Source organism: Callithrix jacchus, chromosome 6 (genome assembly GCF_049354715.1).
Source record: "Callithrix jacchus isolate 240 chromosome 6, calJac240_pri, whole genome shotgun sequence".
Classification (NCBI taxonomy): Eukaryota; Metazoa; Chordata; class Mammalia; order Primates; family Cebidae; genus Callithrix; species Callithrix jacchus.
This window is the reverse complement of record NC_133507.1, coordinates 128,568,881-128,582,424: the sequence shown is the minus strand read 5'-3', so window position 1 is coordinate 128,582,424 and position 13,544 is coordinate 128,568,881. Positions and strand designations below refer to the sequence as shown.

At 44.9% G+C, this 13,544-nt stretch overlaps 1 protein-coding gene across 5 annotated transcripts in view; it reads left to right on the top strand.

Moving 5' to 3' along the window:
* The first annotated feature begins 1,012 nt into the window (after positions 1 to 1,012).
* KLF7 (KLF transcription factor 7) overlaps positions 1,013 to 13,544 on the top strand; it is a 91,688-nt gene continuing 79,156 nt past the window's right edge. For 2 of the 5 annotated variants that reach the window (XM_008999333.5, XM_035305463.3), the window contains exons 1-2: positions 1,912 to 1,959; positions 2,166 to 2,405. In XM_008999333.5, the coding sequence (XP_008997581.1) occupies positions 2,304 to 2,405 (102 nt within the window). In that variant the 5' untranslated portion in view covers positions 1,912 to 1,959; positions 2,166 to 2,303. Of the gene's footprint in view, positions 1,113 to 1,911; positions 2,406 to 13,544 lie in introns of those variants that run through there. The other 3 variants (XM_078329139.1, XM_017973672.4, XM_035305467.3) reach the window with 2 other exon arrangements.

Below are 13,544 nucleotides of genomic sequence, written 5' to 3'. Positions count from 1 at the left end.
ATTTATCTAATAGTGTCAGATACCATGCTAGGTGAGTTACCAAAGATATTTTGACACTTCATAACAATCAGACAAGGCGGATACCACTATTTCTGTTTCTGAGATGGGTAGGTAGAAGTTCTGACCCACTAATTCACTCAAAGTCATGCAGCTAGTTAGCTGGCAGCATCCTTGCGCATCTAATTGCAGATGCATCTGCATCTACATTAGAGTAAATGTACCAATTATACTCATACAATGAATGCTATGAATCTGGCCAACAGAATTCCAGACACTAACAAGTAAATAAATTAGGCTTTCCTTAATCCCAGTAATTCCTGTTTTAATATTCCCTGGCAAATACTGAATTTCAATCTGTGCTTGTTTCATAGAGTCTTTCAAATATTGTGATATCGAGTCCCACATAGTCGAAGGGAGGGAAAGGCAAGGATGGTGATTAAGGTGAAGTGTTTCTTCCATTACTGGTGGAACGAAGTTTCTCATCTCTTAAGCACTGAATTCTGCAATCATTCCAAAAGTGGAAGCGCAGCTCACAGCGCATTTTGGAGAAGCTTAAACCACACTAACCATTTAAGGTCAAGCAAACAATTGGTCAACCCTAACCTGTGTTGTTCAGGGTTTTCATCTCAGACATAACAGATCTCTGTATGTCTCTACATTCCAGCTCCAGACACCAATCGAGTTCCTCTTCTCACCATCGCAGCTCTGCAGAGACACCTCGCTGGAGACCCCACGGTGAGCCTCACGTAAAGGCCCCCTCGCAAGCTCCCGGCTACAGCCTGCGCCCCATATCTACCTGGGCTCCTTCTAGCCTCTTTAACGCACACTGGGGCCATAGGCTCCTTGCAGTCAACTCTAGCAGCCGGACTCCGGCCAGATCTCCAGCTCGGGGTCAGGTGGCGGCGCGCAAGGGCGGCGGCGGCGCCCGCTGGGCGGGGCGGGGCGGGGACTGCGCGCAGGCGTGGGGCGGGCGCAGGCCGCGGTCTCGCGCTGCTCCCCTTTGTTCTCTCCCATTGTGTGGCACTTCCTTCTCAGGCGCTTCTTCTCTGCACCCTGGCAGTCTGTGGGGAGTTCGGGAAGGGGCCCTGGGTGCCTTTTCTGCTTGATTTTGAGTACGTGAGGACCTCCCCGGCGCCGCCTCCTGCCGGTCCCTGCCCCGTGCCCAAGCGGAGGCGGGGTGGCCAGTGTCCTTTCTACCCGCCCCGCGCCCTCGGCGGCTTCCCCGCGGCCCCCTGCGCCGCGCCCCCTCCAGGAGGCGTCCGGACCCCGCACTCCGGACTTTCACCTCCCGACCGCCCGCCTGCCTCAGCGCCGCCGCGGCAACGCGCGACCCCTTCCCTCTTGAGGGGCGCGGACTCCGGATGCGCCAGGCACCTAGGCGAGGGTTGGAGGCCGGCGACCAGCCCGAGCCCAGCCGCCCCGGCGTCCCGGGAGCTGGCCCGAGCGTCGCCGCGACCCCCCCAGTCCCTCGCGCTCACGCTTCCCAGCCGCCGAGCGGCCGCCTCAGCCCCCTTATATAGCCCTCTAAAAATAGCTCGCCTCGCACCGCCTTGTAAGGCAGCAGGGAGATCCGTAGCGCGCCAATCCGCGCCCGCCTTCAGAGCCAAGCCCCGCCCCGGGCCCCGCTCCGGGCTCCCCATTGGTCCTCAGTGACTTCATGAGCCCCCTGTTTACCTTACATGGTCACACGCGGCCTAATGGAAGCCCTCCTCCGAGATCCCACGGCTGCGCGGAGAACCGGGCGGAGGGAGGGAGTTTGGGGAGGGGGAAGAGCAGGAGGAGGAGAAAAGGGAGGGGGAGACTACAAACTAGCAAGGATGGGGTGGGGGGGTGGGGAGGGGAAGGGAAGGGGGGGAGAGAAGCGATCGCGAGAGAAAAAAATGCAACCTCCCAAAATAAAGAGCAAAGATTGCATTAGGAGCGAACAGCGCTGCAGAAATAGATGGCAGCTTCGTGTCAGTGAGTTTGCATCCCCCTTCCTGATCCACGAGCTGGAGTGATTAGAGCCCTGGAAGGGAATTGTTACTCCCGTGGAGAAGTCCCCTTTTCCTGGCAGTCGTCTGCACTGTACACGCTGGATGCCTCTCTCCATCCACCCCACTCACTCGCTCCTCTCTCACCTCCTCTCTCCCTCTCCTGCATTGATTTTTTTTTTTCCTTTTTAGTTGACTGAAACAAAACAAAACAAAAGGGCCACTGGATGTCTGCCTTCTTGGGGGGTGAGCCAGACAGACTGACAAACAAACAGCCCCAACTGTGTTCGGGGGAGGGTTTCGCCTCCCGTTTTGCCCGGCAGCAGCAGCATGGACGTGTTGGCTAGTTATAGTATATTCCAGGAGCTACAACTTGTCCACGATACCGGCTACTTCTCAGCTTTGCCATCCCTGGAGGAGACCTGGCAGCAGGTGAATGATTTAAATTACTTGTGTAAATCTTGTGGTGGCGGCGGAGACGCAGGGGCTGCGTTGGTGTGGGCTCTGGGTTGAAATTTTTGTTTGTTTGTTTGATTTTTTTTTTTCTTCCTTTTTGGCTGTCTGTTGTTGAAAATGTTTTCTGAAACAGTCATCTGCGCTTACCTCTCCACCCACCCCTAACCTCGTAGTGTGCCGAGCTGAGCAGCCGGTCCGAACTGCCTGCGTTTCAGTCGCCAACACACATCCTTGCGCACACGTTGTCGGGCTCGCTGTCCCCTATTAGAGATCTGCCGAACTTCTGGGGTTCGGAGGAGCCGGGTGGGAAGGTGGCTTGGGGTGTTAGGAGCGATCGCTGACAGGGACCACGTTCCCGCCTGCATGAGCTCTTCCCACTTGGTACCTGAAATCAGGTTCATCTGTTTCAACTGGTGCTTACGACGGTCGGATGAGGGGTGGGCAGGAGCAAAGCGGAGTGTTTTCTCAGTAATTAGCGAGTGTCAATAAAGAATAGGATCTTGATTTTGAGATTAGCAGGTAGGCAAAAGAGAGAAGAGCCCAGTGACAAAAGATACTCAGGGAGGACGGGAAGATGTAGCTGTCTGAGGCTGACAATGCATTGTAGGTTTTCCCAGTGTGATGCCTCCAGAAAGAGAACACCCTCTATGTGTGTCCTTGTTTCTCTTTTTTTTGTTTGGGATCGTTCTCTAGTTAGGCAGCACAGCCTCGGACAAAGGCTGGTGTATGCTTCCACGCCTCTGATTTTGTCTTAGAGGACTGGTTAACAAACTCTTAGGATGCTGAAGGGCGCCGATGCCAAGTTGACTAGCCGTCCCAGGGAGGATGAAGCGGGGGCTGGTGACAAGTTCACTGGGCTTTGTGAAGTGGAATAAAGAAAGTGCTGGTCAGTGGAAAGTGCTGGCTCTGCTGCGGAAACAGTGGTTTTTTTCAGCAGCGATTAGGAGCTGCTGAGGGGACATTCTGCAGGAAAGATGGTGGGTGGGGGCGGGGGGACACGGGTATTTAAAAATTCTACAGTGTGCACCATGGAAAGTCCAAGAAGACAGTCCGGATTTGCACATAGGAAGTGTGAACTTGTACAGTCCGTCCTGGAGACACCCGCTAGCCCTTGGGGGGAGGGCTGTGAGAGGCTCGGCGTGTGGCTGCTCTTGTAACTTCTAGGCTTAGTGACAGCAGCTTGTTAAGGCTAATGAACGGCTGAATTTCCTCTTCTGCCGGGATCCAAAGCAGGATTTGCCAGCTTGAGGCTGAGATTTAACAGTCACTGCTTGAGCAAAAGAGGCTTGGCTTTTGGTATAAGGAGCTGAATGGCAAAACGGATCTTCTAACTGTACCATTGTTACTAGTTGTTCTCTTCTGGTCAGAGGCTATGAGTTTTTCTCCAGGTATTGGCCTCTGGTGTCTCTGTGTCCACACATGCATTCCTGTCCAAGGACGCTGGCAGATGCTTGACTCTGTCTCTCTGTAAACACATACACAGTTCACATATTTTTAGCATAGAGTATTTTTTAAATGCATCCCCTTCCTTATCCCTAACGAGAGTATCTCATGAAGGGTCTCACTGGATCTTTTTCTTCCTTTTATTCCCAGTGCTAAGTAATCCAAAATGTTGCCTGAATTTCATTTTCTGAAATAGCCTTCATTTCACACTGTCAGCCCACTGGTATGGAATCAGTTGCATATTAACAACTGTCTAGACAGGTTAGAGAAGGGAATCTGTTGATTTAGTCAGCCTGCCCAAGGCAGCCCTTGTTTGTGACTAACTGTGAAGCAGTGTTAGAAGGAAGAAAGTTGGCTTTATTTGTTAGAACGTTCCCTCCTGATGAATCATGCAACTTTGTTTTGGTTCAAGTTTTCAGAGTAGTAAAGCCAGATTTGGAGGAAGGTCTCACACAGGAAACCTGCTTTTCTAGATCTGGCTAGACCATCCAGGACTAGATCTGCAAAGAAACATCATTGGTTTGACAATTAGAGGATGTATTAGATCTATTGTTTCCTAAGAAGCCATCAATGCTCTTACTTCTCCCCTCCTCCCCCTGCTCCTCTGCCTCCTCCCCCTTCAGGGAAGCTCTAGTTTAGTTTCTACAGGCAAAGGATTTTTCACCCTTCCGAACCCCATCGTTTCTTGCCTTAACCCTCTCCAACTGCCAGCCACTCTCATTTTAAAACCCTTAGCCAACTTATTCAGTGTCATGCTTATAGCCAGTATTGATGCATAACTTGTGGGGAAGCACTAATAAACAATATATCACTCCAGGGAGCTTTATGCTCTGGATTCCGTAGTCACAACTGCTCTATATAAAGGTGACTAGGACCATAGGTTTACACTGATGACAAAACCTTTAACCCCTATCCCTTTTTCTCCCTCCCCAAGCCCCCTTGCTGCTTCCGAGTATAAGGGTGGTGATGGTTATATGCAACGGTTAGTTCCAAATCAACTATCAGATGATGAAATTTTGAGACTCTTTTGCTCAAAGCAGCTCAACAAGGTTGCTACTAAGAACCCCAGACAGGAAGAAGTTTCCTTATGCTCTGGGGTAATCAGATTTTAGAGGTCAAATGAAGAGTAATTATTAGATGTTCTTCTAGAATGAGCAGTACCTAGGCTTGTGGAGATGAGCGAAATGTGGAGATTCTGATAATCTGATTTGGTTTCTAGAGAAAGAGTGGCTTGGATGATAAACTCAAGAACATTTTTTACATTTGAAAATTGAAGGTAGATGATTTGGGGATTTTACTTTAAACTTACGATACGGGATAATTGTCCTGCCTAATAGAGAGCCCATGACAGGGCCACCTCCTGTCACGGAGATCCTCGTTTTGACATTGGATTTTCTGGCAATGATGCCTTAGCCACATAGCTCCAACTCTGAAAATAATCGTTGCTGGTATAATTCTAAAATCCAAATGGACATCCCACATTAACAGCTCTCCATTCCTGGGCTCTGACTGCATACTTAAGCACTTGGCCCGAGTAACATCATCTTTCTGCCTGTCATATAACTGTAAATTACACTGTGCTTATGTAGTCTATTATTTTATAGAATTCAGCTGACGCACAATTCTTAAGACTACCAGCCTTAAGCGCTTTGAAAACTTGTAGGACATTTTCCAAGAGCGGTCTGAGCAAAAGCAGGAAAAGGTCAAGGGTAGGACAGAAACCAGAATTTCTTATGGGTTACCACTTGGTTTTGGGTAAAGGCAAACTCATTCATGACTGTTTTTGCCAATAGAAATTATGATTTTTTTTTTTTTAGACACACTGCTGACTTGGAAAATAAAAAAGGATTTGATAGAATAGTTTATTTTCTTATAGAATATATGAAGACTTTTAGAATTGTTACATATTTTATCTCTAGTCTGCTGTTTCATGAGTGCAGGTCAAGCAATGATGATCTAAGTCTTGTTTGGACTTAGCTTTGCATCGTGTCATTGAGGGGCATCGCATGTTTCCTTGAAAAGTCTTATGGAATTATGTTTGTTGTTAATGCTGATTCATAATTGGCAGATGGGGTCAATTTCAGGCCTCTCCTTGCTGGGAGAAAATTTTCCACTGCTACTGGAAACAAATAAATAAATCATAGAACATTCCTCCCTCCTCCCCCGTTCCCCTATTGTTTTAAACTAATGGCATACTTGGCTACTGTAAGGACTAAAGTGTCCCCATACACTGCAATTTCATCTTGGTTTCAGGCACCCTGAAACACTTTTTATGAGGGCCTTTGGTATAAGGATTCTATAGGGGAAAACCTATAGAAATGGTTGCATTCCAAGAACAGCCTCATGGTACCAGGGATGGGATTTGGTCTGTGAACCACATTGCTTCTCTTTTTATGTGAAGAGCTTGCTTTTCACTTCCTTCTTCAGGCCTGGGCCGCCAGGTGCTGTCTCAGCCAGGAAGACAAAGCAAAGTGTAGGGTCTGTCCATCCGCAGGTTTGCTTCTGTCCCCAGTTCGCAGAAAACCTTGTCAAGAATTAGAATTTCTTGGCAACAGCACCACCCAGGGAAATTTGTAGACACAAAGGAGTCTTGCTAGCCACACTGAAAGGATAAAATAACTGGCTTTTTTTTTGGTATGTGATTTGTGTGTTCTTCAGTTACTGTAAATCTGTTTCTTTATTTGAAACAGCAACTTGGTAGATGAAATAAAAATACATCTGCCCCTGTTATCCAGAATTTATCTTTATGAAGATGCAATCACTAAATAGATGTATCTCTAAAAATGAAAGCACATGTGAATGCAATCAGTCACACACTTAGCCTTTCTTGAATAGATTCATTTCCATGTTCCTTTAATAGACACATCTTTGTGTAGGTTTAGGGGCTCTCAAACATTATCATTCAGTCTACCTGTTTGAAGTTTGGTATTTTAAAGTGGGCAAACATTATAATGCAGTTTTTTTTTTTTTTTACTACATCTGTCCTTAGTAGGGGGAAAAGGAAGTCATTATTCTTTGTTCTCCATGAACTTCCCACCCCCACTCCTTCCCCTGAGGAGAATGGGATGTTGGGGGTCCCATCCATTTAAAAGGCAGAGAGAAGATGCAGGATGACAGCCTTGCCCTGAAATGATTTATGTATGGGTATGTCAGAGACCTTAAGCATCCAAATGTGGGCTGCTTCTTTCTGCCAGCCCATTCTAAACATAAATGCCAGTGGGGGCTAATTTGCCTCTCCACTTAAATGGAGATAGTTCAGAGAGGGTCCTAATGGGGCTTTTAATAGCCATTCTCTTATGAATCTTCACATTCTGCTCCCTTCAGAGAATCCTTGTGTTTTCACTTTTTGAGTACAAGAAGACATTACAATCTTCTTTAATCACTCTTTGTGCCTGTTAAGGAAAGAAGAACACAATTTCCTCTGGCCTGTCCCAGCTGGCTCAAGTGGATAGGATAGCTGCTCTGATTCTAGACGGGTTGCTGGATGTCCCTTATCTTTTCATGTTATGGTATCGTGCAGTGGGTTTTTAATTACCTTTGCTGGACCCCACGACTGGCAAATGCAGAAAATGGCTTTGTGATTCTAGTTCACTTGATATATCAGTTAGCATATGTGTTAGAATTTAGATTTGCTGAAAGTTTAGGACAGCTCCCCAACTTAACTTGAAAGGTGCCAGAGGGTGAGGGGCAGAGTTTTCCTCTCCAGAAGTCCCTTTGTTCTCCCAAATCAACTGACTGCTTGCTTAGCATAAATGCGAGGGGGGGGAGGGGAAATGTTTTAACCCCAAACTGCCAAATCTTACCAAGTAGGAGATTAGAAAACTCAACTACTAATGGTGTTCAAGTTGGTGAAACAAGTTAGAGTGTCTACTCTTGTATGTTACATGTAGCATTGACAAGTTAAAAAGCACTCCTCAGTTACATTGTACGCTCATTTTAGAATATACATATCCTTATTCTATCTAAAATTCCCCACATAAACAACGTATTGCCATTACTGGGACATGGTTTTACCTAAGCTTGTTCATGATTTTACACCGCCCCGCCTTGCCCTGATTTGTTCCTGCTAATTGGCGGAATTATTTCTACTGCCCTACATCCCTTTAGTTTTCCTCACGGGGTATTTGGTGTGACCCTAAGAACTTAGTCCCTTTAAATGTATCATGTCCATCCCCACTTCATTTGACCAGTACCACATGCTTGATATATAACTGTTATTGCTGAGCATTTGCAGTAGCCTTGAGATCTGAGTCTAGTATCAACCCAATTGAGATGGGAGTGACTACTAATTTCAGTGGGATACCATTCCTCATTGAGCTGGTAGATGGACCTTGTCACACCTTGTGGGATTTTGTTGTTTATATTCAACTATAGAAAATATTCCACAGCAAATACTTCATTCCGTAAGCCCTTGTTGTGTGCATAATACTGTATTTGGGCAGTGCAAAATTCAATTGGATGTAGATTCTGCCCTCTAGGAGCTTGACTCAAGTAGGACAGAGAAAGCATGTTCAAAATTAAGTAAAACAAGGTAGAGCATGAGTGCCAGAGAGAAGGAACGAAAGAAAGAAACATTTAATTCTGTGTTTGAACACTGACCTGTGCCTATCTGTACTACCCACATTTTTCCAACCTTGTTTATAAAACGTGCTTGAGATTTTCTAGGTTCTGTTGTGAAAAAGCTTTCATTTAATGGCATGTTGGGGGCTGGATACTTTTAGGGCAGATGAGTGTATAATGTGAATACACATGTCTGTAATGGCCAGGAAACAGCGCCCATGTCTGTGTCATTGGGAAATGATTAGAGGTAATTAAAATAATTAATGTAGAGCCATATGCGATATCTATTTCTGAATATGGGTATATTGACATTTCCTGAGGGTCATTTTGAAAGTCACATCCTCAGACTTGTACCAAAGTGAGGAATATAGAATTCCAGAATTTCAAATCTTGAAAGGGTCTTGGTTTTCTCAACTCTAAAAACTAGAGTTGAACTCAGTGATTCTTAAAGCCAAATGAGGCATTGCACTCTCCAAGCCACACAACTCGTTATTAACATTGATGGTTTCAGGGCCCAGAACTCTCAGATGCCCAGAACAGTTTACTTACCTTCTGTCACCTGAATATACCTTGACTCACCCTGATTCTTTTCTTTTTTCCCCTTCAAAGGAGGCAAGAAAATTCCCTTTTTACTTTTAAGAGTACTGGTACATGGAATTTGGGGATTGGCTAGGTTCTAGACCAAGCTATTAAATATTGGAGAAGGCTTAATTTGATTCTTTTTCCACTTTAATATGTGGCAAATTGGAAAATATACACTGTACTGAAAAGAAAGCCCCAATTATAACTCTAGTCTTATAAAAATTATTGTTGTTTCAGTAAGAACAAATGGAGTGGGAGTATGAAGGGAGCAATAGGGCATATGTGGTAGGGGGTGGGATGGAATATAGAACTACATGGAAGAAGAAAGCAACAGATGTGAAATTGCTTTGTTTTTGATACCTTACCAACAAAGAGAGTGCCCAAAACTTTACCAGCAACCCATGTGCCAGTTTGTGAAAATCTTTTGAAATGTTTTAAGATTCTTGAGAGGGTTGTAATAAGCAGTAGTGTAGAAACTCAACCTGAGAGATTTTTCCAAAAGTCTTTCGAGGTCTGGTGGATGAAGTAGGCTTAATTTTCACCATTGTCCCTAATGAGGAAAGGAAAATAGAAGGGCTCACTTCACTTTTTTGCCTCAATTTTTCCCCACTTACTTTTTGCCCTTCCCTACTGCCTTGAATCTCTGGTAGTTCTGATGGTGCAAGTTCTCTCCTGGAATATGTGTCTCACAGATCTCTTTTACCTCTAACATCTGAGAGGTTAAAATCTCCTTCCTAGATGGGGGCTTCTTCATCTCCTCACAGCTGCTGTAACCTACATCTCTACCTCCAGATATTTTCCTGGGTTTCAGGCCCTCACTTTTTTTTTCTAACCGGAAATAAGCAACTAGCAAGACAGGCTATGGGGTTGTTCCACCATCACTTCAGCTGAATATGTTCTAAACCCCTAACTCATCAACTTCTTCCATGGACTGCTTCCTTTTTCCTGGCTTCCCTATTCCTTTTAATGATGTGATTATTTGTTTCATGATCTAGGTTTGACATTCTCGTCATTGTAACTCCTTTCTTTTTCTTGAATCTAATAAAAACTTAGATTAAAAGATCTAATTAGCTGAAGTCTAAAATTAGTTGAAAAATCCCACTGACTTGGCTTCTGGAGTGCTTCAGCATCAGCCTTTCATGGATGGCACGCTCGGCCATTGCCTTGCCACAATCCCTGTCACCTCCCTGGACTTACCTTTCTGCCACCATCACCACAGGTGGCTTTCAAACTGTTCATGACTCCCTCTTATACATAGCATGAGGCCAAACTTCCAAGAGTCTGGGTGTTCCAAAACTGGATCTACATAGTATTTGCAAGTTTCCCCCCTTTTCAGATGTAGTGAATGCCATCCAAACTAGGTGACTATGCTTTTCCTGCTTCTGTCTTTATTTTTGTTGTTTCCTTTAGCCTTTTTCCTCTTCCACCCTCTCCCCTTCCTGATTTTCTTTGTTCAAGTTCCACCCATCCCGTAACTTTCACATGGTTGCCAAACTCCCTCCCTTGCTGCCAGCCAACCGTAACTGCTATGATTTCTATACTCTTGTGCAAAACTTTTTTCTTCTTCATGATGTTTTATACTTTTTAGTTACAATAAAGCTTTGCCTTTTCTTTTCTTTTCTGTTGTCTCATTTTTGCTGTTAGGTTTATGATTTAAAGAGGAATTGATGCCTTTGGTATAGTTTTGGTAGTCAGCTTTTAATGCATCACCTGCTTCTTAGAAAGCTTTGCACACCATGGGCATTTGATAGTTATTTGAGGATCATGTTATGACTATGACTTAAGATTTGACTATGTCTTTTTCAGCGGTTCTCAGTTGTGGCCGTACCCTGGGCCAATAAAATCAGTATCTCTTTGAGAGGGACCCAGGCATCAGTGTTTGTAAAGCTTTCAGGCGATTCCAATATGCAGCCAAGGCATTGAGCCATTGATGTATAGAGAGTTTAATGGTATATCAGAGTTGGGGTTACCTACTTCTTATATTGAAATATTTAATGTCTTGTGTAATTTGAAATCCACATGGACCAGAGGTTTATAGTAAAACAGGATCATGCTGGTGGATGTGCTTCATGTGGCACTTTTGTTAATAGTAGCTGCCCAAGTGTTGTTTCATTCTTCTTGCTTTGCTTTCCCTCACCCTAAAGTATCTAAGGCAGTATGTTTGGCTCACATTTCCTATGATCCATCAGGAGTTTGCTTAACCTGGTCAAATTCCATTTCTGGAAACTTTGTGGTGTTGAGCTTTAAACTCCAGCCTTGCTGGTTTTCAAATAATTCATTCTCAATAGGCCCTTGGCCATGATTTTCCACTCATCTCAGCCTGCTCCATGGTTTGAAAGGGCTGGATGCATGCATGTACACCTGTTGGGTGATGCTGGAGAGGTATTAGGTAGCAGCTCTCCATTTTCTTACTGACCAACCACAGTGTTTGGAAGTAGACTCTGTTTATAAAGAATTTCAAAGCAGCCATCTTTCTAGTAAGAGGAGCAAAAATAAACTGTGGAAGAATTGCTGCCGAGGACATTCAGGCAAAGAGGCTGCCTTCATACCCATAGAAGGCTTAGCTCCTGTGGTAATAACTGTGAGCGTGTGGTGATCTTCACAAAGAAGCCTTAGAAACGCCTCTTTTTCAAACTGTGATGTTTGCAAAATTGTATGTCCTGTAGCTACATCCTTTCATCTGTAAACTCTCTTTGATGGGGGTATGGTTGGCAAGAGAGAACATCGGGAGAGGAGCTCAGAGCTCAGGGTTGAAGGATGCCTTTTGGAAAGCTCAACCCAGCTGTGAAAACGGCAATTAGCTGTGGAGCAATTGCCCTGCAAGGGAGTGCCCACCTGCTCTTGACCCCGTTCTCACATTCACTTTCCAGAGCCGAGTGAGCAGGAATTCAATGGAGTGGTCATAACATTGGTGCTTATTTTTGGAGAGGCGGCAAATTTGCTCAGCATACAAAGGAGTGGAAATAGATACTTTCTACCCCATCACCCCCTACCTTTTGAGCTTTTAGCATTTGTTCATATGGTCACTACAGACCATGTTAGTATAGTGCAGCTCCTGACTATGGTGTTGAAGGATGTCTTCTGTGAGGCCCTATGCAGAATTGATTCTGCTGAGAGTGATGAGATGCTGCTCAAGGTCAGACCTGAGTCGGCTTCATTTCTGAATTCCAAGATTGTTCAGCCCTAGTTTGTACATTCTCTTCTCCTTCTCAAGGTTCTTGCTTTTCTTTAATATGAACCAAGAGATTATTTCCTCTGTGATGGGGATTTTCATGTTTGCATATGAGAATCTAACAAACATCTGTGTTGAGCTTTTGTTCAGAAGGGCTCGTGTTGTTTTGCTCCTGGTCTCATGTCATTGGCACATTCTTTCTGTAACTAGGGAGCCGACAGGTATTACAGAATTTCCCATTCAGGGGTGAGAAAATTGGGGCACAGGAAGCTTAAGCAAGTTGTCTTACTGTGGCTGCAAAGCAAATGAATTGCAAAAAACCAGTGGTGGAATACACTTTTCTCTTTCCTCTTTCCACTTGGCTAATCTTCCTGCCTTGAAAATAAGCATCATACTGGCTGGGCGCAGTGGCTCACACCTGTAATCCCAGCACTTTGGGAGGCCAGGGCGGGTGGATCACGAAGTCAAGAGATCGAGATCATCCTGGCCAACAGTAGAAACCTCATCTCTACTAAAAGTACAAAAAATTACCTGGGTGTGGTGGTGCGTGCCTGTAGTCCCAGATACTCGGGAGGCTGAGGCAGGAGAATTGCTTGAAACTGGAAAACGGAAGTTACAGTGAGCTGGGATCGCGCCACTGAACTCCAGCCTGGCGATAGAGCGAGACTCTGTCTCAAAAAAAAAAAAAAAAAGCATCATAGTACTGTCTCATATGTTTCAAACACTTCCTAAAGATGATCTCCTTTGAGCACCTATATCCATCATTTCAATGAATGCTCACAACAACCCTGTGAAATGCATATTCTGTGTATCCCCATTTTGCAGATGGGGAAGCTGAGATTTGAGGTATTGAATGGCTTGCTAAAAATCATAGAACTTGCAAGTATTTGAGCTGGGATCCAAGCCTCAGCAGGGCCCAGCACTCTTACTTGTTACATCTATACTGACTGCTGTTTAGGTAGGAGACACTAGGGCAGAAACCAAAGGTTGTGACCTGGCAATCAGTGGCCCCATATGGATTCCAGTAGTTCATTGGTCTGTCTTCTTTCTGGGCTTTGTTTTTCTCATCTGTAAAAGGACTGGACTGTGCGAGGCACTTTTTAAGGTCACAGTGTTTCACAGTAGACAAATTACATGGAGGCTTTGAAATCAAGCAGCGGTGGAACCTTGAGAAAGTCACTTAACATCTTTGAGTCTCGTTTGTCATTTGTGGAATGGAGTTCTTAATTCCTGATAAGAATCAGCTCTCTGACCTAGTGTCTGGCAAATAACATCCACCCAACAAATGCTTTTTCTTTCCCCATTTTCCTCTCAATAATAGTACAGAGGCACAGTGCTCTTTCTCTAAGTGGTATCTT